The sequence below is a fragment of the Pleurodeles waltl genome, chromosome 9, assembly GCF_031143425.1.
Source record: "Pleurodeles waltl isolate 20211129_DDA chromosome 9, aPleWal1.hap1.20221129, whole genome shotgun sequence".
NCBI classification, from domain to species: domain Eukaryota; kingdom Metazoa; phylum Chordata; class Amphibia; order Caudata; family Salamandridae; genus Pleurodeles; species Pleurodeles waltl.
In genome coordinates this window covers 76,982,714-77,005,832 of record NC_090448.1, presented here as the reverse complement: position 1 = coordinate 77,005,832, position 23,119 = coordinate 76,982,714, and the positions used below count along the sequence as shown (strand labels likewise).

The following is a 23,119-nucleotide window of genomic DNA, read 5'->3' as shown; positions in this document are numbered from 1 at the left end:
ATTGTCTATGTGTATGTACAACAAATGCTTAACACTACTCCTTGGATAAGCCTACTGCTCGACCACACTACCACAAAATAGAGCATTAGTATTATCTATTTTTACCACTATTTTACCTCTAAGGGGAACCCTTGGACTCTGTGCATGCTATTCCTTACTTTGAAATAGCACATACAGAGCCAACTTCCTACATTGGTGGATCAGCGGTGGGGTACAAGACTTTGCATTTGCTGGACTACTCAGCCAATACCTGATCACACGACAAATTCCAAAATTGTCATTAGAAATTGATTTTTGCAATTTGAAAAGTTTTCTAAATTCTTAAAAGACCTGCTAGGGCCTTGTGTTAGATCCTGTTTAGCATTTCTTTTAGAGTTTAAAAGTTTGTAAAAGTTTGAATTAGATTGTAGAACCAGTTGTAGATTCTTAAAAAAGTATTCCAACTTTTAGAAGCAAAATGTCTAGCACAGATGTGAATGTGGTGGAACTCGACACCACACCTTACCTCCATCTACAGATGAGAGAGCTAAGGTCACTCTGTAAACTAAAGAAAATAGCAATGGGCCCCAAACCTACCAAAGTACAGCTCCAGGAGCTTTTGGCAGAGTTTGAAAAGGCCAACCCCTCTGAGGATGGCAACTCAGAGGATGAAGATAGTGACTTGGAGGGAAATTCCCCCCCTCCAGTCCTACTTAGGGAGAGCAGGGCTTCTCAAGCCCTGACTCCACAAATAATAGTCAGAGATGCTGGTTCCCTCACAGGAGGGACCAACAACTCTGAAATCACTGAGGATAACTCCAGTGAAGAGGACATCCAGTTAGCCAGGATGGCCAAAAGATTGGCTTTGGAAAGACAGATCCTAGCCATAGAGAGGGAAAGACAAGAGATGGGCCTAGGACCCATCAATGGTGGCAGCAACATAAATAGGGTCAGAGATTCTCCTGACATGTTGAAAATCCCCAAAGGGATTGTAACTAAATATGAAGATGGTGATGACATCACCAAATGGTTCACAGCTTTTGAGAGGGCTTGTGTAACCAGAAAAGTGAACAGATCTCACTGGGGTGCTCTCCTTTGGGAAATGTTCACAGGAAAGTGTAGGGATAGACTCCTCACACTCTCTGGACAAGATGCAGAATCTTATGACCTCATGAAGGGTACCCTGATTGAGGGCTTTGGATTCTCCACTGAGGAGTACAGGATTAGGTTCAGGGGGGCTCAAAAATCCTCGAGCCAGACCTGGGTTGACTTTGTTGACTACTCAGTGAAAACACTAGATGGTTGGATTCAAGGCAGTGGTGTAAATAATTATGATGGGCTGTACAATTTATTTGTGAAAGAACACCTGTTAAGTAATTGTTTCAATGATAAACTGCATCAGCATCTGGTAGACCTAGGACCAATTTCTCCCCAAGAATTGGGAAAGAAGGCGGACCATTGGGTCAAGACAAGGGTGTCCAAGACTTCAACAGGGGGTGACCAAAAGAAAGGGGTCACAAAGACTCCCCAGCAGAAGGGTGATGAGACAACCAAAACTAAAAATAGTAAAGAGTCTTCTACAGGCCCCCAAAAACCTGCACAGGAGGGTGGGCCCAGAGCCTCTTCACAAAACAATGGGTACAAGGGTAAAAACTTTGATCCCAAAAAGGCCTGGTGTAATAGCTGTAAACAGCATGGACACCAAACTGGAGACAAGGCCTGTCCCAAGAAAGGTTCCACTCCAAACTCCCATCCAGGTAACACTGGTATGGCTAGTCTCCAAGTGGGATCAACAGTGTGCCCAGAGCAAATCAGGGTCCACACTGAAGCTACTCTAGTTTCTGAGGGTGGGGTGGATTTAGCCACACTAGCTGTCTGGCCGCCTAACATGCAAAAATACAGACAGCAACTCTTAATTAATGGGACTAGAATAGAGGGCCTGAGGGATACAGGTGCCAGTGTCACCATGGTGACAGAGAAACTGGTTTCCCCTGGCCAATACCTGACTGGAAAAACTTACACAGTCACCAACGCTGACAATCAGAGAAAAGTACATCCCATGGCAATGGTTACTTTAGAATGGGGAGGGGTCAATGGCCTGAAGCAGGTGGTGGTCTCCTCAAATATCCCAGTGGACTGTCTGCTTGGAAATGACCTGGAGTCCTCAGCATGGGCTGAGGTAGAGCTAAAAACCCATGCAGCAATGCTGGGTATCCCTGAACTGGTGTGTGTGAAAACAAGAGCACAGTGCAAGGCACAGGGTGAAAAAGTAGAGCTGGAGTCTGGAAAAATGGCCCAGCCTACCAAGAGAACAGGAAAGTCAGTTGGGAAGCCAACTGCAACACAGCAAAAGAAAGGGAACCTCTCTTCTCAGGAAGAAGTTCTGCCCTCTGAGGGAACTGAGCCTTTGGAGCTTGAACCTTATCAGGTTGAGCTCTTAGGCCCAGGGGGACCCTCAAGGGAGGAGCTGTGTAAGGGACAAGAAACCTGTCCCTCTCTTGAAGGCCTTAGGCAGCAAGCTGCTGAAGAGTCCAAAGGCAAGAAAAATGGAACACATAGGGTCTATTGGGAAGATGGGCTCCTGTACACTGAGGCCAGAGACCCCAAACCTGGTGCCACTAGGAGAGTGGTAGTGCCTCAGCTGTTCAGAGAGTTCATCCTAACATTGGCCCATGACATTCCCCTTGCTGGACATTTGGGACAAACCAAGACGTGGGAGAGGTTAGTCAACCACTTCTACTGGCCCAATATGTCCAACATGGTTAAGGAGTTTTGCCTCTCCTGCCCCACCTGTCAAGCCAGTGGTAAGACAGGTGGGCACCCAAAGGCCCCCCTCATTCCACTTCCAGTGGTGGGGGTGCCCTTTGAAAGAGTGGGTGTGGACATAGTTGGTCCACTGGAACCTCCCACAGCCTCAGGAAATATGTATATCCTGGTAGTAGTGGATCATGCTACCAGGTATCCTGAAGCTATTCCCCTTAGGTCGACTACTGCCCCTGCAGTAGCCAAGGCCCTCATTGGTATCTTTACCAGAGTGGGTTTCCCTAAGGAGGTGGTGTCTGACAGAGGTACCAACTTCATGTCAGCATACCTAAAGCACATGTGGAATGAGTGTGGAGTGACTTATAAATTCACTACACCTTACCATCCACAGACTAATGGCTTAGTTGGGAGATTCAACAAGACATTAAAGGGCATGATCATGGGGCTCCCAGAAAAACTCAAAAGGAGATGGGATGTCCTCCTGCCATGTCTGCTTTTCGCTTACAGGGAGGTACCACAGAAGGGAGTAGGGTTCTCACCCTTTGAACTTCTGTTTGGTCATCCTGTAAGGGGACCACTTGCCCTTGTTAAAGAAGGCTGGGAGAGACCTCTCCATGAGCCTAAACAGGACATAGTGGACTATGTACTTGGCCTTCGCTCTAGAATGGCAGAGTACATGGAAAAGGCAACCAAAAACCTTGAGGCCAGCCAACAGCTCCAGAAGTTTTGGTATGACCAAAAGGCTGCACTGGTTGAGTTCCAACCAGGGCAGAAAGTCTGGGTTCTGGAGCCTGTGGCTCCCAGGGCACTCCAGGACAAATGGAGTGGCCCTTACCCAGTACTAGAAAGGAAGAGTCAGGTCACCTACTTGGTGGACCTGGGCACAAGCAGGAGCCCCAAAAGGGTGATCCATGTAAACCGCCTTAAGCTCTTCCACGACAGGGCTGATGTCAATCTGTTGATGGTAACAGATGAGGATCAGGAGGCAGAGAGTGAACCTCTCCCTGATCTTCTGTCATCAGACCCAAAAGATGGTACAGTAGATGGAGTGATCTACTCAGACACCCTCTCTGGCCAACAGCAAGCTGATTGTAGGAGAGTCCTACAACAGTTTCCTGAACTCTTCTCCTTAACCCCTGGTCAGACACACCTGTGTACCCATGATGTGGACACAGGAGACAGCATGCCTGTCAAGAACAAAATCTTTAGACAGTCTGACCATGTTAAGGAAAGCATCAAGGTGGAAGTCCACAAGATGCTGGAATTGGGAGTCATTGAGCGCTCTGACAGCCCCTGGGCTAGCCCAGTGGTCTTAGTCCCCAAACCTCACACCACAGATGGAAAGAAAGAGATGAGGTTTTGTGTGGACTACAGAGGGCTCAATTCTGTCACCAAGACAGATGCTCATCCAATTCCAAGAGCTGATGAGCTCATTGATAAATTAGGTGCTGCCAAATTCCTAAGTACCTTTGACTTGACAGCAGGGTACTGGCAAATAAAAATGGCACCTGGAGCAAAAGAAAAGACAGCATTCTCCACACCTGATGGGCATTATCAGTTTACTGTTATGCCCTTTGGTTTAAAGAATGCCCCTGCCACCTTCCAAAGGTTGGTGAATCAAGTCCTTGCTGGCTTGGAGTCCTTTAGCACAGCTTATCTTGATGATATTGCTGTCTTTAGCTCCACCTGGCAGGATCACCTGGTCCACCTGAGGAAGGTTTTGAAGGCTCTGCAATCTGCAGGCCTCTCTATCAAGGCATCCAAATGCCAGATAGGGCAGGGAACTGTGGTTTATTTGGGACACCTTGTAGGTGGAGGCCAAGTTCAGCCACTCCAACCCAAGATCCAGACTATTCTGGACTGGGTAGCTCCAAAAACCCAGACTCAAGTCAGGGCATTCCTTGGCTTGACTGGGTACTACAGGAGGTTTGTGAAGGGATATGGATCCATTGTGACAGCCCTCACTGAGCTCACCTCCAAGAAAATGCCCAAGAAAGTGAACTGGACTGTGGACTGCCAACAGGCCTTTGACACCCTGAAACAGGCAATGTGCTCAGCACCAGTTCTCAAAGCTCCAGATTATTCTAAGCAGTTCATTGTGCAGACTGATGCCTCTGAACATGGGATAGGGGCAGTTTTGTCCCAAACAAATGATGATGGCCTTGACCAGCCTGTTGCTTTCATTAGCAGGAGGTTACTCCCCAGGGAGCAGCGTTGGAGTGCCATTGAGAGGGAGGCCTTTGCTGTGGTTTGGTCCCTGAAGAAGCTGAGACCATACCTCTTTGGGACTCACTTCCTAGTTCAAACCGACCACAGACCTCTCAAATGGCTGATGCAAATGAAAGGTGAAAATCCTAAACTGTTGAGGTGGTCCATCTCCCTACAGGGAATGGACTTTATAGTGGAACACAGACCTGGGACTGCCCATGCCAATGCAGATGGCCTTTCCAGGTTCTTCCACTTAGAAAATGAAGACTCTCTTGGGAAAGGTTAGTCTCATCCTCTTTCGTTTGGGGGGGGGTTGTGTAAGGAAATGCCTCCTTGGCATGGTTGCCCCCTGACTTTTTGCCTTTGCTGATGCTATGTTTACAATTGAAAGTGTGCTGAGGCCTGCTAACCAGGCCCCAGCACCAGTGTTCTTTCCCTAACCTGTACTTTTGTATCCACAATTGGCAGACCCTGGCATCCAGATAAGTCCCTTGTAACTGGTACTTCTAGTACCAAGGGCCCTGATGCCAAGGAAGGTCTCTAAGGGCTGCAGCATGTCTTATGCCACCCTGGAGACCTCTCACTCAGCACAGACACACTGCTTACCAGCTTGTGTGTGCTAGTGAGGACAAAACGAGTAAGTCGACATGGCACTCCCCTCAGGGTGCCATGCCAGCCTCTCACTGCCTATGCAGTATAGGTAAGACACCCCTCTAGCAGGCCTTACAGCCCTAAGGCAGGGTGCACTATACCATAGGTGAGGGTACCAATGCATGAGCATGGTACCCCTACAGTGTCTAAACAAAACCTTAGACATTGTAAGTGCAGGGTAGCCATAAGAGTATATGGTCTGGGAGTCTGTCAAACACGAACTCCACAGCACCATAATGGCTACACTGAAAACTGGGAAGTTTGGTATCAAACTTCTCAGCACAATAAATGCACACTGATGCCAGTGTACATTTTATTGTAAAATACACCACAGAGGGCACCTTAGAGGTGCCCCCTGAAACTTAACCGACTATCTGTGTAGGCTGACTAGTTCTAGCAGCCTGCCACAAACCGAGACATGTTGCTGGCCCCATGGGGAGAGTGCCTTTGTCACTCTGAGGCCAGTAACAAAGCCTGCACTGGGTGGAGATGCTAACACCTCTCCCAGGCAGGAATTGTCACACCTGGCGGTGAGCCTCAAAGGCTCACCTCCTTTGTGCCAACCCAGCAGGACACTCCAGCTAGTGGAGTTGCCCGCCCCCTCCGGCCAGGCCCCACTTTTGGCGGCAAGGCCGGAGAAAATAATGAGAATAACAAGGAGGAGTCACTGGCCAGTCAGGACAGCCCCTAAGGTGTCCTGAGCTGAGGTGATTCTAACTTTTAGAAATCCTCCATCTTGCAGATGGAGGATTCCCCCAATAGGGTTAGGATTGTGACCCCCTCCCCTTGGGAGGAGGCACAAAGAGGGTGTACCCACCCTCAGGGCTAGTAGCCATTGGCTACTAACCCCCCAGACCTAAACACGCCCTTAAATTTAGTATTTAAGGGCTACCCTGAACCCTAGAAAATTAGATTCCTGCAACTACAAGAAGAAGGACTGCCTAGCTGAAACCCCTGCAGCGGAAGACCAGAAGACGACAACTGCCTTGGCTCCAGAAACTCACCGGCCTGTCTCCTGCCTTCCAAAGATCCTGCTCCAGCGACGCCTTCCAAAGGGACCAGCGACCTCGACATCCTCTGAGGACTGCCCCTGCTTCGAAAAGACAAGAAACTCCCGAGGACAGCGGACCTGCTCCAAGAAAGGCTGCAACTTTGTTTCCAGCAGCTTTAAAGAACTCTGCAAGCTCCCCGCAAGAAGCGTGAGACTTGCAACACTGCACCCGGCGACCCCGACTCGGCTGGTGGCGATCCAACACCTCAGGAGGGACCCCAGGACTACTCTGATACCGTGAGTACCAAAACCTGTCCCCCCTGAGCCCCCACAGCGCCGCCTGCAGAGGGAATCCCGAGGCTTCCCCTGACCGCGACTCTTTGAATCTAAAGTCCCGACGCCTGGGAGAGACCCTGCACCCGCAGCCCCCAGGACCTGAAGGACCGGACTTTCACTGGAGAAGCGACCCCCAGGAGTCCCTCTCCCGTGCCCAAGTGGAGGTTTCCCCGAGGAACCCCCCCCTTGCCTGCCTGCAGCGCTGAAGAGATCCCGAGATCTCTCATAGACTAACATTGCGAACCCGACGCTTGTTTCTACACTGCACCCGGCCGCCCCCGCGCCGCTGAGGGTGAAATTTCTGTGTGGACTTGTGTCCCCCCCGGTGCCCTACAAAACCCCCCTGGTCTGCCCTCCGAAGACGCGGGTACTTACCTGCAAGCAGACCGGAACCGGGGCACCCCCTTCTCTCCATTCTAGCCTATGTGTTTTTGGGCACCACTTTGAACTCTGCACCTGACCGGCCCTGAGCTGCTGGTGTGGTGACTTTGGGGTTGCTCTGAACCCCCAACGGTGGGCTACCTTGGACCAAGAACTGAACCCTGTAAGTGTCTTACTTACCTGGTAAAACTAACAAATACTTACCTCCCCTAGGAACTGTGAAAATTGCACTAAGTGTCCACTTTTAAAACAGCTATTTGTGAATAACTTGAAAAGTATACATGCAATTTTGATGATTTAAAGTTCCTAAAGTACTTACCTGCAATACCTTTCGAATGAGATATTACATGTAGAATTTGAACCTGTGGTTCTTAAAATAAACTAAGAAAAGATATTTTTCTATATAAAAACCTATTGGCTGGATTTGTCTCTGAGTGTGTGTACCTCATTTATTGTCTATGTGTATGTACAACAAATGCTTAACACTACTCCTTGGATAAGCCTACTGCTCGACCACACTACCACAAAATAGAGCATTAGTATTATCTATTTTTACCACTATTTTACCTCTAAGGGGAACCCTTGGACTCTGTGCATGCTATTCCTTACTTTGAAATAGCACATACAGAGCCAACTTCCTACACTCGTTCTTTTAATATGTCCCTTCAAGATGAGCAGCCGCTTCCGTGGAATAGTAGGAACATTAAATAAAAAACACAAAATGACTCCTGTGCTGCTATGCAGGTTTACTTCTTCATGTTGGGGCAGCTGCAGCGTCACACCATATATATGCTTGCATGTTAAATGACACGCGGATACATATAAAAAATAGCACCTTTTTACCAAAGCTGAACAGCATAGGGAAAAAAAATTGAAAATATGGCAGGTCTGCACTGGCAAATCGAAAAGGTGACACTAGTTGGCCTTACTAATTCTCTTATGTAGTTTGCATATCAAACATTTGCATGTTTCTTTCTATGAGAATAGACAAAATAATTTAATTTCTACAGTCTCTTAATGCTGTTTTGTAAAGGAGCCCTAACAAACTTATCAGAACCGGAACAAAAGCAGATAAGGAAACACAACCTGTAAGGAAATGCCTCCTTGGCATGGTTGCCCCCTGACTTTTTGCCTTTGCTGATGCTATGTTTACAATTGAAAGTGTGCTGAGGCCTGCTAACCAGGCCCCAGCACCAGTGTTCTTTCCCTAACCTGTACTTTTGTATCCACAATTGGCAGACCCTGGCATCCAGATAAGTCCCTTGTAACTGGTACTTCTAGTACCAAGGGCCCTGATGCCAAGGAAGGTCTCTAAGGGCTGCAGCATGTCTTATGCCACCCTGGAGACCTCTCACTCAGCACAGACACACTGCTTGCCAGCTTGTGTGTGCTAGGGAGGACAAAACGAGTAAGTCGACATGGCACTCCCCTCAGGGTGCCATGCCAGCCTCTCACTGCCTATGCAGTATAGGTAAGACACCCCTCTAGCAGGCCTTACAGCCCTAAGGCAGGGTGCACTATACCATAGGTGAGGGTACCAGTGCATGAGCATGGTACCCCTACAGTGTCTAAACAAAACCTTAGACATTGTAAGTGCAGGGTAGCCATAAGAGTATATGGTCTGGGAGTCTGTCAAACACGAACTCCACAGCACCATAATGGCTACACTGAAAACTGGGAAGTTTGGTATCAAACTTCTCAGCACAATAAATGCACACTGATGCCAGTGTACATTTTATTGTAAAATACACCACAGAGGGCACCTTAGAGGTGCCCCCTGAAACTTAACCGACTGTCTGTGTAGGCTGACTAGTTCCAGCACTTCCTACACAACCTTACCTGCGAACACTGGCATGGTGTGATGAATCTGAACCTTCCACAAACTCCAGAAGCCTCTTACTGCTTAAGACTGTCAAACGGAAGTGAATGTCGTAGATTTCAAGGGGTTTAGCCCAGTATCGAGTAGAAAAATAGTCAACAGTTTTGTCATTTTCTTTACAGGCTTATTCAAATGCCCAAAATTTGCATCCATTTTCTCCAGCAATCGAGAAAACATAACTTACTTCCAGGAGCCTACAAATGTTACTGTCATCCTGACACTATTGGTGACAAATGTAACACATGTGTAACCAATCATCAAAGGCACTGGACTGGAGGAGGTCAATGTTCAATCCCTCACTGCCTGTAGCGCGCTCTTGGCTCACAGATGCTGGCACTAGACGGCAGATGTAAACGCTCAGGAAGTCTAACTGCCCTTGTAGAGACACTCCCATCGGTCAGCTATTTTTTATTTTTTGCTGCACTCCTAGAAATCCCTCCCCTTTCTGTTACCTGTTCATCTTCAGCTTATTTTTAAGTAATCCCTCATTCAGTATTGTGGTTCCCCTTCACTTTGTAGCTCTGTTTGCACTTTATAAATACCCACACACTTTCTGAAACTGGATTTGCTCACCTCTGGTTGCCAATGCCATTGCAATGCGAGCACCGATCATCCACATTATTCCCGGATCCTTTGCAGATCGTGCATGGCAGCTGCGATTGAAAAAATAATAATATTCAGATTCTATCATAAAAGTAGATAAACTACTTTGCTGCCCCATCTGACTGAAGAGAATAAATCCCCAATTCACTTTTTCTCCAGTGCTTAATATCAAATAGAATGATGGAGGGCATGGATACCTTTTAATCAGGTTTATGTCAAGCAACATAGTTTAATTTACAACGTGCATTTCAGTGCCCAACAAATAGATGGCAGAATGATGCACAGCATGTGAATCTATGATGGGCTCACACTGTAAAGTTACACTGACAGCTATGGCAGATGAGAACACACACACTGACTGCCAACAGGACTAAGGCTGAACCCTTCTGACTAGGCCTAAACAGGTTTGAAGTAGCTTGGGGTGGCTTCTGCTCACATTCCAACAGAACCTTGCCTGACAGTACAGCTGGGACTGTTAACACTGGAGCAGGCTCACGGCCTATTTGCAGATGGCTGGTTTTGGTGTCCGAATGAAGTGGCAATTATGGGTAACAAATGATGGAACTGAATGATACCCAAAGATATCAGGTTTTTTTTTTTTTTTTTTTAAGATTAATCCAAATCATTCCACACAACACTTTTTAATTTTCGCCGGCAGACAATAGTCAGGACTATAAACTCTATTATGTGCTATGGTTACCTATTTGTCTAAAGATCTTGCATTTTTAAATATGTGTCCGAATTTTGACCCCACCAGCTCGCACTGGAAAATGTTACATGTATTAACTACATTATTACACTGGGGCACATTAGTCTGATCTCACGATTTTCTCTTTCTAGTTTCACACCTCTCTTGAAATTGGCTCTGCTCAAGTTCAGTAGTCTGTGATGCATACAGGGCTTCAATACCACCCTTGTATGCCTTCTCAAACTGGAAATTTTAAGGTCACTGAATATAGGTAAACCCAAGAAACGCACTCTTTGTAATCTACAAAATGGCTGCCCCACGAATCGAGAAGTACACCTCTTTATACATAGTTGAAATGCTTCTTAAATGCACTTACAGGCCGTCAGCCCTACGGCAGCCATTAGCGTCATCTGCAAGGAGGCAAACCCTTCAGTCATGGGACTGTAAATCCTTTACTAATAAAGGCAGAAAATGATGGGCCTCGCGAGGTGCCCTTTAAGATCTCCACCGATCACCCATACTCTGCACCTCTATCCTCAGATTTTAAAGTACGCTGCGCTTTGCTTCTGGGTGTCAGCTAGTCACTTGCATGGGAACCACAGATCCCCGAGTTCTCTGAACCCACTTCCCCACCAATCACATTCCGAACGTATCCCTTTGATCTGGTACAGTACTTCCCTAGAACCGTGCAATACAAATAGCGCATACAGACGTACACCGTGTTAATTTTGTATGACTGCGGACTTGTGTAGTATCACACTAACAAACTTTCTGAAACCTAAGGAGGCCACAGATATCATGCTTCAATTACACCGACTGCCCAACAGACTGTTTGTAATAAGCAGTAGGGTCACAACACAGGACCAGCACCCCAGTGCAATACATTCAGTTCAAAGCAGGACTCTGTACACTGGTGAACAGGCAAGGCACCAAGGAGCCATACATTCCCCTAATTTTGTTAAGCTTTGGGGGTTTCATTTATGCATTAAGAGCCCCTGTGAGAGTATTAACTAAACAACATTTTACAGCAGGCGTATCATTCAGGATTCAGCACCGGTGTAGTTTAATATTTGCAGTTAGACATGCTTTTGTTTCTCTTCAACATTAAACCTCTTTCTAAATCCCAGCCAGGTGAACATGATTTATTTATTTAAGGGGAGGGTTAGATTGTGATGTGTTACCAATGGCTTCAGCCAAGTAAATATAAATAATGAATTGCAATAGATAAATAAAGTTATTTTACTTCCACGTAACTTTGCAGGGTGATGCCTACTAGAAATGTACATGCATTGCTTTATACTGCCAACTAATACCCTCCATGTACTTTCTCACCCCAGCTATCCCACCGCCCCGCCAAACACCGCAGACCCCCTCCCCCAATGACCAATCTTTGAACTGGGAACAGGAATTTATGTGCAGACGGCTTTTTGCTCTCGAAGTATAAAATGGATATAAGATTTCTACCATACGATTTATAGCCTTCCTACCCTTTTTCTTAAATTCGGCATCAGATAACTTCTCATACACATCCAGCCACACAACACAGCAAAATCTTACAAATCTCCCTCAGTGTTTTTCATTTCTGCTGTAGGTGTGTCCTCGTAAGCAGGCAGGCGGGTGAATTACATAACAGGAAGAAAGGACACGCCAGCCTGACGTCACTCACCCTCGCAGCTCCTTGACATTTAGCACAAATTGTTTGTCCCAAGGCAAGGCACTTGTCACAGGCCTGAAAGCAAGGAAAATAATCAAATAAGCACCAGATAAGTTTCCGAAATAAAGTACAGCACAACTGAAACGTAACATGGGCAAAAACATGCTTGTGACCAATGAAATAAGAACTATCTTTAGGGTGTAGAGATTTTAATTGTGGAGCAGTTACTTCAGGATGCTAGAGAAGATTACTAGAACTCTAAGGTCATCACTTCAATAATACCAATGCAATGTTGCTGCTATAAAGAATTCCGACCCCACCTCTGGGTCCGAAGCACGTTTCAAACAGGTAGGATGCTAGGTAGTGGGGGAGTGCTTTGTTGCAAAAGTGTTGCATCTGTGATGAACCTATGTGGGGAACGATTTGTTGTTGTGAGTGAACGGCCACAGAGGTGCTTTTATCTTCCTGGGATGTAGCAACTGTCGGTGATGGAGAAGTATGAAAGATAAAACGCAAAGTTATTCTGCAGGTCCATAGCAGCTGAGTCGATCACTCATCTTACTAGCGAAGGAGGGACAGGCAGACAAGGGAGGAATGAGAGAAAGCCAGAGATCTATCCATTTGGAATGATTTTAATTCATCCTTTGTATTGATTATGGAATTTATTTACCAGGTCTCAACTATTTTAATGTCCTCCAAAGTGCTAGAATTGGCAGATCTCTTCAGCCATTAACTTGTGTGTCGCTATTTGCAAACGTCTGGACTGAACACCGATTTGGAGAATTATCTGAAGGTTGCTTAAAAAGTAAATCAGGAGCAGTTACTCCAATGTTGTTTAGGTAGTTGTATAGAACACATAGCCTTCTCGGCCTTTCTTATGTACCAACCAAGATACACGAGCCCAAACCAGCTGAATTTGGCTGAGCACTGAACCCTATAACAACTACCCCCACCTCTGCTCAGGTAGCCCGTATAGTAGATACCGGCCTTCCAGGATTGTCTAGTGGGCTACACCTGGACGGACCATTTCCATCTAGAAAAGCTTTTATAGTTAAAATAATCATAATTACAACCATAATCAAAATAATAGGAATGACGTATCTGCTTAAACTGCTGACCATTGTTTTTGTTTCAAGCTATCTTGTGACATCAGAAATAACTTGCAATAGAAGGACAACTTTCTTCACCATTAAAGACTACCAGTCACATTCTAAAAAGTTGTCTGTGTCCCGCTCAACAGAAAAGGGCAATATTTTCACTGCCATCCTTTCAGTTTCATTATCCATAGAAGCAGGCTGCTCTGCCTCGGTGATCCAACAACTTGAAGATAAAACAATAACATGTCCAAAGAGTGACAACAGAGAGCGCCAGCCCCCTCGGACCGATTATCTTAATTTAGGCAAAAAACAAAAAAATAAATAACAAACTCGCTGTGGTCATCTGCTTTTTGCTTTGGAAATATGGCGAAGAGAATGTTAAAATGACGCTCACTCAATAGAGGGCATCTCCCAGGAAAAAAATATATTGAAATTGACGAAGACTTGAATCCTCTGCAGCCAAACATGGCTCTGTGGCATTATATCCAATGATTTTTTTATAGAATGTTTGTAGGAAGTTGTCTCTGTATGCACTATTTCAAAGTAAGGAATAGTATGCACAGAGTCCAAGGGTTACCCTTAGAGGTAAGATAGTGGCAAAAAGAGATAATACTAATGCTCTATTTTGTGGTAGTGTGGTCGAGCAGTAAGCTTATCAAAGGAGTAGTGTTATGCATTTGTTGTACATACACACAGGCAATAAATGAGGAACACACACTCAGAGACAATTCCAGGCCAATAGGTTTTTGTATAGAAAAATATCTTTTCTTAGTTTATTTTAAGAACCACAGGTTCAAATTCTACATGTAATATCTCATTTGAAAGGTATTGCAGGTAAGTACTTTAGGAACTTTGAATAATCACAATAGCATAATTTTCACATAAAACACATATAGCTATTTTAAAAGTGGACACAGTGCAATTTTCACAGTTCCTGGGGGAGGTATGTTATTGTTAGTTCTTGCAGGTAAGTAAACCACCTACGGGGTTCAAATTGGGGTCCAAGGTAGCCCACCGTTGGGGGTTCAGAGCAACCCCAAAGTTACCACACCAGCAGCTCAGGGCCGGTCAGGTGCAGAGTTCAAAGTGGTGCCCAAAACACATAGGCTTCAATGGAGAAGGGGGTGCCCCGGTTCCAGTCTGCCAGCAGGTAAGTACCCGCGTCTTCGGAGAGCAGACCAGGGGGGTTTTGTAGGGCACTGGGGGAGGGGGGCAGGGGGGGGGGGGGGGACAAGTCAGCACAGAAAGTGCCGGGTGCAGTGTGCAAACACGCGTCGGGTTTTCAATAGGTTTCAATGGGAGACAAAGGGGTCTCTTCAGTGATGCAGGCAGGCAAGGGGGGGGGGGGGGCTCCTCGGGGTAGCCACCACCTGGGCAAGGGAGAGGGCCTCCTGGGGGTCACTCCTGCACTGGAGTTCCGATCCTTCAGGTCCTGGGGGCTGCGGGTGCAGGGTCTTTTCCAGGCGTCGGGATTTTGGATTCAGACAGTCGCGGTCAGGGGGAGCCTCGGGATTCCCTCTGCAGGCGTCGCTGTGGGTGTTCGGGGGGGACAACTTTGGTTACTCACAGTCTTGGAGTCGCCGGAGGGTCCTCCCTGTAGCATTGTTTCTCCACCAGTCGAGTCGGGGTCGCCGGGAGCAGTGTTGCAAGTCTCACGCTTCTGGCGGGGATTGCAGGGGTCTTTAAATCTGCTCCTCTGGAAACAAAGTTGCAGTCTTTGTTGAACAGGGCCGCTGTTCTCGGGAGTTTCTTGGTCTTTTTAGAGCAGGGCAGTCCTCTGAGGATTCAGAGGTCGCTGGTCCTGGGGAAAGCGTCGCTGGAGCAGTTTTTTTCCGAAGGGGGGGAGACAGGCCGGTAGGGCTGGGGCCAAAGCAGTTGGTGTCTCCGTCTTCTCTGCAGGGTTTTTCAGCTCAGCAGTCCTCTTCTTCTTAAGTTGCAGGAATCCGTTTTCCTAGGTTCAGGGGAGCCCCTAAATACAGAATTTAGGGGTGTGTTTAGGTCATGGAGGGCAGTAGCCAATGGCTACTAGCCCTGAGGGTGGCTACACCCTCTTTGTGCCTCCTCCCAAGGGGAGGGGGGGTCACATTCCTATCCCTATTGGGGGGGATCCTCCATCTGCAAGATGGAGGATTCCTAAAAGTCAGAGTCACTTCAGCTCAGGTTGCCTTAGGGGCTGTCCTGACTGGTCAGTGACTCCTCCTTGTTTTTCTCATTATCTCCTCTGGCCTTGCCGCCAAAAGTGGGGCCGTGGCCGGAGGGGGCGGGCAACTCCACTAGCTGGAATGCCCTGTGGCGCTGGAACAAAGGGGGTGAGCCTTTGAGGCTCACCGCCAGGTGTCACAGCTCCTGCAAGGGGGAGGTGATAGCATCTCCACCCAGTGCAGGCTTTGTTACTAGCCACAGAGTGACAAAGGCACTCTCCCCATGTGGCCAGCAACACGTCTCGAGTGTGGCAGGCTGCTAAAACCAGTCAGCCTACACAGGTAGTTGGTTAAGGTTTCAGGGGGCACCTCTAAGGTGCCCTCTGGGGTGTATTTTACAATAAAATGTACACTGGCATCAGTGTGTATTTATTGTGCTGAGAAGTTTGATACCAAACTTCCCAGTTTTCAGTGTAGCCATTATGGTGCTGTGGAGTTCGTGTTTGACAGACTCCCAGACCATATACTCTTATGGCTACCCTGCACTTACAATGCCTAAGGTTTTGTTTAGACACTGTAGGGGCACAGTGCTCATGCACTGGTGCCCTCGCCTATGGTATAGTGCACCCTGCCTTAGGGCTGCAAGGCCTGCTAGAGGGGTGACTATCTATACTGCATAGGCAGTGAGAGGCTGGCATGGCACCCTGAGGGGAGTGCCATGTCGACTTACTCGTTTTGTCCTCACCAGCACACACAAGCTGGCAAGCAGTGTGTCTGTACTGAGTGAGGGGTCCCCAGGGTGGCAGAAGATATGCTGCAGCCCTTAGAGACCTTCCCTGGCATCAGAGCCCTTGGGTACCAGTTACAAGGGACTTACCTGGATGCCAGGGGGTGCCAATTGTGGATACAAAAGTACAGGTTAGGGAAAGAACACTGGTGCTGGGGCCTGGTTAGCAGGCCTCAGCACACTTTCAATTCAAAACATAGCATCAGCAAAGGCAAAACGTTAGGGGGTAACCATGCCAAGGAGGCATTTCCTTACAATGTTGAGCAATATCCTCATTTGAGCCAGCTGTGAACCAACGCCAGCTAAACCCTTGATCATGAAGGGATAATCAAGAAAGGCCAAGTCATCGGGTGATGACATCACACAGTAGAAAGAATAAACAGTATCAACTTGGAATAAAGAGGATGATGCACTAAGTTCTGCGATCTTAAAGGCACAGCTAATTGTCTTATACCTCTATGTGGTTGAGAACTCTTGATGACTTTCAGTATCTTTAGGGCCTATGGTTGTGGGTAACGTTATCCTACATATAACCTTTACATAGTGCTTAATTCAGTAGTTCCTTTTTTTACCTACAAATGTGTTGATATTGTGAGGAAATGGGGTGTACTGTATGGTGTGGTTGTGCAACCTCACTGTGTACTACAATTACCTACCCCTTTAGCACCAGTGGGTTTCGTCTGATAAACCCTTAGCTCGACCCTGGGTTGCAGTGGCTCTTGAGCAGTCAGGATTACACAAATGAACAAGTGTAAAGCATTTAAACAGCACCAAAACAGCTGAAGAAATACCTGAGCCACTCAAGAGATCCAACACCAATTTATAACAAGCATTTGCAATGCAACAGGTCTCGCATTTGCTTGAGTTATAGCTATTAGCGTTGTAAACTCCTAACCAGACTTTTCTTGTTGCATATATTGAAAATTAAAAGTAAAACAGTTTCACATACACAAGCCGATTCACAGCACCACGGCCGCCAGGAACATCAGCGTAAAGAGAGACACAAAAGGAAAAAGAAATTCCCTGGCAGTTAAACTTATCAGCAAGAGTGCAATTAGCCATTTAACAGGTGCGATGGCCAAGGCGGTAACAAAATCTCCCAAAGGAGGGACAAACGTAAGCCATTTATCAATGTCAAAGGATTTTCAAGCCCATGAACGAGTGGTAGCGATGGGCGTGGTTAAAAGCCCAGCTACATACCAACACATTGGAAAAGCAGCACTTGCGCTGCTATACTCAACCTAAAAACGGACTGTATTTTTAAGACATCACAAAGAAAAAGATCCACCAAAGCATTCTGGAGATACAATTACAAGGTATAGAAAATAAGGACTTACTCAATTAACCAAAACCAAGCACTCACAAATTTAAAAAAAACTATCACTTAGAAACTTTTTCAAGAAAACCTAGGTATGTATCAATATGGTTATTTTAAGATACATTAGGCAACCAACTTCAGTAGGGAGTAAGTCAAGTGGGACCAGCAAGGTGCTCAGAAACCATAACCTCGGATGCAGAAGCAGTCTTCAGCAATTCCAGGCACTTTATCACTCTACCATAGATGTCAACAGAAGTGGTACTAATGCAAGGGATACAGGATGCTGAAGATGTTCAAGGATAATGTAGATGTGATGCTGACAACAGGGGTCTTATGCGGCTACTCCAGAGTCTATGGGCTTGGTGAGGGGATCCTGACCACAGGGGGTTGACGTACCTTGAAGTACTCTCGGTCCTGGCAAAAGTCAAGTCACCACTGGGCTACCAGAGGCGTGGTACTGCGTTCACAGGAGACCCCTTCCTTGGGCACTAACTTGCCTTCTGTTTGACCAAACTGCACTCTGATGACTTTCACAGGTCCAGCAGACTGAGATGCACCGTTGAGTATCAGTTCCTGGTCCTTGGTGCTGCATGGCAGGGAACAAGTGGGGACTAGGAGACTTGGGCTACCAACCCACTTCAGCAGGCTTCTTCAGCTGTGTGGTCCTGTGCTGCGAACAGGTTGGCAGCCAGCTTCGGCTGGGCTTGGGAAACGGCTGCTCCAGATGCAGGACAATGCAGGCAGAGTCCCTCCTCATTTGGTAGCCACCAGGTTCAGCAGGTGCAGTCCACGTCTGTGCAGCAGGGTAGTACTTCTTCAGTCCTCTTTTCTAGTCCAGGGGTCTCCAACCTTTTCTGTAGCAAGAGCTACTTCTGATCAGTGCAAATCATCGTGAGCTACCGAAGGCTTAACAACTCACGCAGTATTAACAGACACACCTGTGGCAAACTTCCTTGACTTAAAGCCTAATGTTCATAGAACCGGATGCTATGGTTTGAACAAAATACTTTGACAGGGCTGTCAAGTGTGTCAGTGAAAGCGTGGTCTTTGGAGATGTATGAACATGTGTGCATATGAGTGAGATATATGTGCTTAGTAACTGAGAGCCGGTGTTGAATGTACTTGTGGCACAGGGCAGACCCTTTGCCATATCTGGGACAGTTACAAGTATAACAAACGTATAATCATGTTTTTTAATAGGATAAATTTAAAGTGCAAAAATGTTCAAATTGTGGAATATTTTTCGGCACTTTAAATTTCTCCCAGTTAAAAAAGTATTATATTTTTCAGTTCTAAATTTTCCACAGTGTTCTAATGGGACAGGACTAGTGTTTGTAAATGCAACACTTTGAAAAATAATTTGAGAAAATGAAAAAGTTATCCTAATTACAAGGTAACTTTTCATTATCTCCGATTTAAAAGCATTGAGAAACATCATTTTGTTCTCACTTCCAATACTGAGTTGTCAAAGACTTTCATTTAAGAGTTAAATACCTAAGAGCTTCACGTCTTCACCTCTGTGACCCAGGTTATAAATCTGACTCCAGCACTGCTCCTGAGCAGGCCTGCTATCTGCAGTCTTGTGACAATAACCTAAAATAAACTCATCCTTCCCCTAACTTTGAAAGGAAAAATGCGACCCGTGTTTGTTTAAAAATGAACTCCAGGCTGGGAGCTACTTGCAGCTTGCTATCCACTGGTAGGCGACACCTGCTCTAGTCTATCAAGATTTGAGTTCTTGGAGACAAGGGTGCCCTTTTAATACTCAGAAAACGCCCTGAGGTTAGGCTGTGGTTGGCAGCCAATTGGCTACCAAGTTCCCTCCCTCCTGATGATTACATCCCGTGAAGTGTGGCATCTGGCTATCTCTGAATGCACCATTCTGCCCACTTCCAATGTGGGAGAACCCCTCTCTTGGCATACAGATCTCCCTATCCCAATACAGAGGTGCGGCTACCCAGGGAGCTACACGCCCCTGAACAAATGGTTTGGAAACTGGTTTCCCCTTTCTTTCCCCAGTGCCAGCCTGACTAACTTAAAAAATAGATTTACTGGAGAAACTACTCTGGCAACAGTAGCCTTACGATGGCCACACTTTCCTATATTTTAGAGTACTATATTGGTGCTCCCACACTACTGAACATATCTGCTGCCAAATACATATAATGGGACAGGGAGGGGCCTGTACCAATTTAATACAACTAAACACGAAGTGTAGGAAGTTGGCTCTGTATGCACTATTTCAAAGTAAGGAATTGTATGCACAGAGTCCAAGGGTTCCCCTTAGAGGTAAGATAGTGGCAAAAAGAGATAATACTAATGCTCTATTTTGTGGTAGTGTGGTTGAGCAGTAGGCGTATCAAAGGAGTAGTGTTAAGCATTTGTTGTACATACACAAGCAATAAATGAGGAACACACTCAGACAATTCCAGGCCAATAGGTTTTTGTATAGAAATGAAAATGTCACTTACCCAGTGTACATCTGTTCGTGGCATCAGTCGCTGTAGATTCGCATGTTTTGCATAGCTCGCCATCTGGTGTTGGGTCGGAGTGTTTCAAGTTGTTTTTCTTCGAAGAAGTCTTTCGAGTCACGGGACCGAGTGACTCCTCCTTTTGTCTCCATTGCGCATGGGCGTCGACTCCATCTTCGATTGTTTTTCCCCCGCAGAGGGTGAGGTAGGAGTTGTATTGTAGTAATAGTGCCCATGCAATGGAGTGACTAAGTATGTACCTATTTAAGGTTAAAATAATATATATACAAATAATTGAACGTAACTTCCGAACTGCTACAGGCTCCCGGGGAGGCGGGTGGGCACATGCAAATCTACAGCGACTGATGCCACGAACAGATGTACACTGGGTAAGTGACATTTTCAGTTCGATGGCATCTGTCGCTGTAGATACGCATGTTTTGCATAGACTAGTAAGCAGTTATCTCCCCAAAAGCGGTGGCTCAGCCTGTAGGAGTGGAAGTAGTCTGAAACAATGTTCTTAATACGGCTTGACCTACTGTGGCTTGTTGTGCGGATAACACGTCTACACAGTAGTGCTTGGTGAATGTGTGAGGCGTAGACCATGTGGCTGCCTTACATATTTCTTGCATTGTGATGTTTCCTAGAAAGGCCATGGTAGCACCTTTCTTTCTGGTGGAGTGTGCCCTTGGTGTAATGGGCAGCTGTCGTTTAGCTTTAAGGTAGCAGATTTGGATGCATTTAACTATCCATCTGGCTATACCTTGTTTTGATACTGGGTTTCCTGCATGAGGTTTTTGGAATGCAATAAATAGTTGTTTAGTCTTTCTGATGTTCTTTGTTCTGTCAATGTAATACATTAATGCTCTTTTGACATCTAATGTATGTAGTGCCCTCTCAGCTACGGAATCTGGCTGTGGGAAGAACACTGGGAGTTCCACTGTTTGATTTAGATGGAACGGTGAAATAACCTTTGGTAAAAATTTAGGATTAGTCCTTAGGACGACCTTATTTTTGTGTAGTTGTATAAAAGGTTCTTGTATTGTAAACACCTGAATCTCGCTTACTCTTCTTAGAGAAGTAATGGCGATGAGAAATGCAACCTTCCAGGTTAGGAACTGTATTTCGCAGGAGTGCATGGGTTCAAAAGGTGGACCCATAAGTCTAGTTAAGACAACATTTAGGTTCCATGAAGGAACAGGTGGTGCTCTTGGTGGTATAATTCTTTTAAGGCCCTCCATGAATGCTTTAATGACTGGTATCCTATATAGGGAAGTTGAATAGGTAGTCTGCAAGTATGCAGATATTGCTGCTAGGTGTATTTTAATGGAAGAGAAAGCTAGGTTAGATTTTTGTAAGTGAAGCAAGTAACCCACTACATCTTTTGGAGTTGCGTGTAATGGTTGGATTTGATTAATATGGCAGTAGCAAACAAACCTCTTCCATTTACTTGCATAGCAGTGCCTGGTGGATGGCCTTCTGGCTTGCTTTATGACTTCCATACATTCTTGGTTAAGTTGTAAGTGTCCGAATTCTAGGATTTCAGGAGCCAGATTGCTAGATTCAGCGATGCTGGATCTGGGTGTCTGATCTGTTGGTTGTGTTGTGTTGTGTTAACAGATCCGGCCTGTTGGGCAATTTGATGTGGGGTACTACTGATAGATCTAGCAGCGTTGTGTACCAGGGTTGCCTTGCCCAAGTTGGTGCTATTAATATGAGTTTGAGTTTGTTTTGACTGAGTTTGTTTACCAGATAAGGAAGGAGAGGGAGAGGAGGAAAAGCGTAGGCAAATATCCCTGACCAGTTCATCCATAGGGCATTGCCCTGGGACTGCCTGTGTGGGTATCTGGATGCGAAGTTTTGGCATTTTGCGTTCTCTTTTGTCGCGAACAAGTCTATTTGAGGTGTTCCCCAGAGCTTGAAGTAAGTGTTCAGAATTTGGGGGTGAATTTCCCATTCGTGGACCTGTTGGTGATCTCGAGAGAGATTGTCTGCGAGTTGATTCTGAATCCCTGGGATAAACTGTGCTATTAGGCGAATTTGGTTGTGAATTGCCCAACGCCATATCTTTTGTGCCAGCAGGCTCAACTGCGTTGAGTGTGTCCCCCCCTTGTTTGTTTAGATAATACATTGTTGTCATGTTGTCTGTTTTGACGAGAATGTATTTGTGAACTATTATTGGTTGGAAAGCCTTTAGTGCTTGAAAAACTGCTAGCAGTTCTAGGTGATTTATATGCAGTTTTGTTTGATGTACGTTCCATTGTCCTTGTATGCTGTGTTGATCGAGGTGTGCTCCCCACCCTGTCATAGAAGCATCTGTTGTTATTACGTATTGTGGCACTGGGTCTTGGAAAGGCCGCCCTTTGTTTAAATTTATATTGTTCCACCATAGAAGCGAGAGGTAAGTTTGGCGGTCTATTAATACCAGATCTAGAAGGTGACCCTGTGCTTGTGACCACTGTGATGCTAGGCACTGTTGTAAGGGCCTAATGTGCAGTCTTGCGTTGGGGACAATGGCTATGCATGAAGACATCATGCCTAGGAGTTGTAATATCATCTTTGCTTGTATCCTTTGTGTTGGATACATGCGTTGTATGATGTTGTTGAAATTTTGAATTCTTTGTGGACTTGGAGTGGCTACTCCTTTTGTTGTGTTTATTATGGCTCCTAGGTATTGTTGTACCTTGCACGGCAGAATGTTGGATTTTGCTAAATTGACGGTGAACCCTAGTTTGTAGAGGGTTTGTATGATTTGATTTGTGTGGTGTGAGCACTTTGTTAACGAATGGGTCTTGATTAGCCAGTCGTCTAGATACGGGAATACATGTATTTGCTGCCTTCTGATGTGTGCAGCGACTACTGCTAGACATTTTGTAAAGACTCTTGGTGCGGTTGTTAAACCGAAAGGCAATACTTTGAATTGGTAATGTATTCCTTTGAATACAAACCTTAGGTATTTCCTGTGCGATGGATGTATTGGTATATGGAAATACGCGTCCTTGAGGTCTAAGGTTGTCATGTAGTCGTGTAGTTTCAGCAATGGTAACACTTCTTGTAGTGTGACCATGTGAAAGTGGTCTGATTTGATGTATGTGTTTAGTATTCTGAGGTCTAGGATTGGTCTCAGCGTTTTGTCCTTCTTTGGTATTAAGAAGTATAGTGAATAAACTCC

The 23,119-nt window shown here is 46.0% G+C and overlaps 1 protein-coding gene across 1 annotated transcript in view; it reads right to left on the bottom strand.

Annotated features, from left to right (window-relative positions):
• The window catches only part of LOC138258979 (protein SSUH2 homolog), a 257,887-nt gene that overhangs the window by 105,015 nt on the left and 129,753 nt on the right, over positions 1-23,119 (bottom strand). Inside the window, exons 8-9 of the mRNA XM_069206339.1 lie at positions 12,146-12,208; positions 9,762-9,841 (exon numbers count right to left, since the gene is read on the bottom strand). Coding sequence (XP_069062440.1) covers positions 9,762-9,841; positions 12,146-12,208 — 143 coding nt within the window. The remainder of the gene's footprint in view (positions 1-9,761; positions 9,842-12,145; positions 12,209-23,119) is intronic.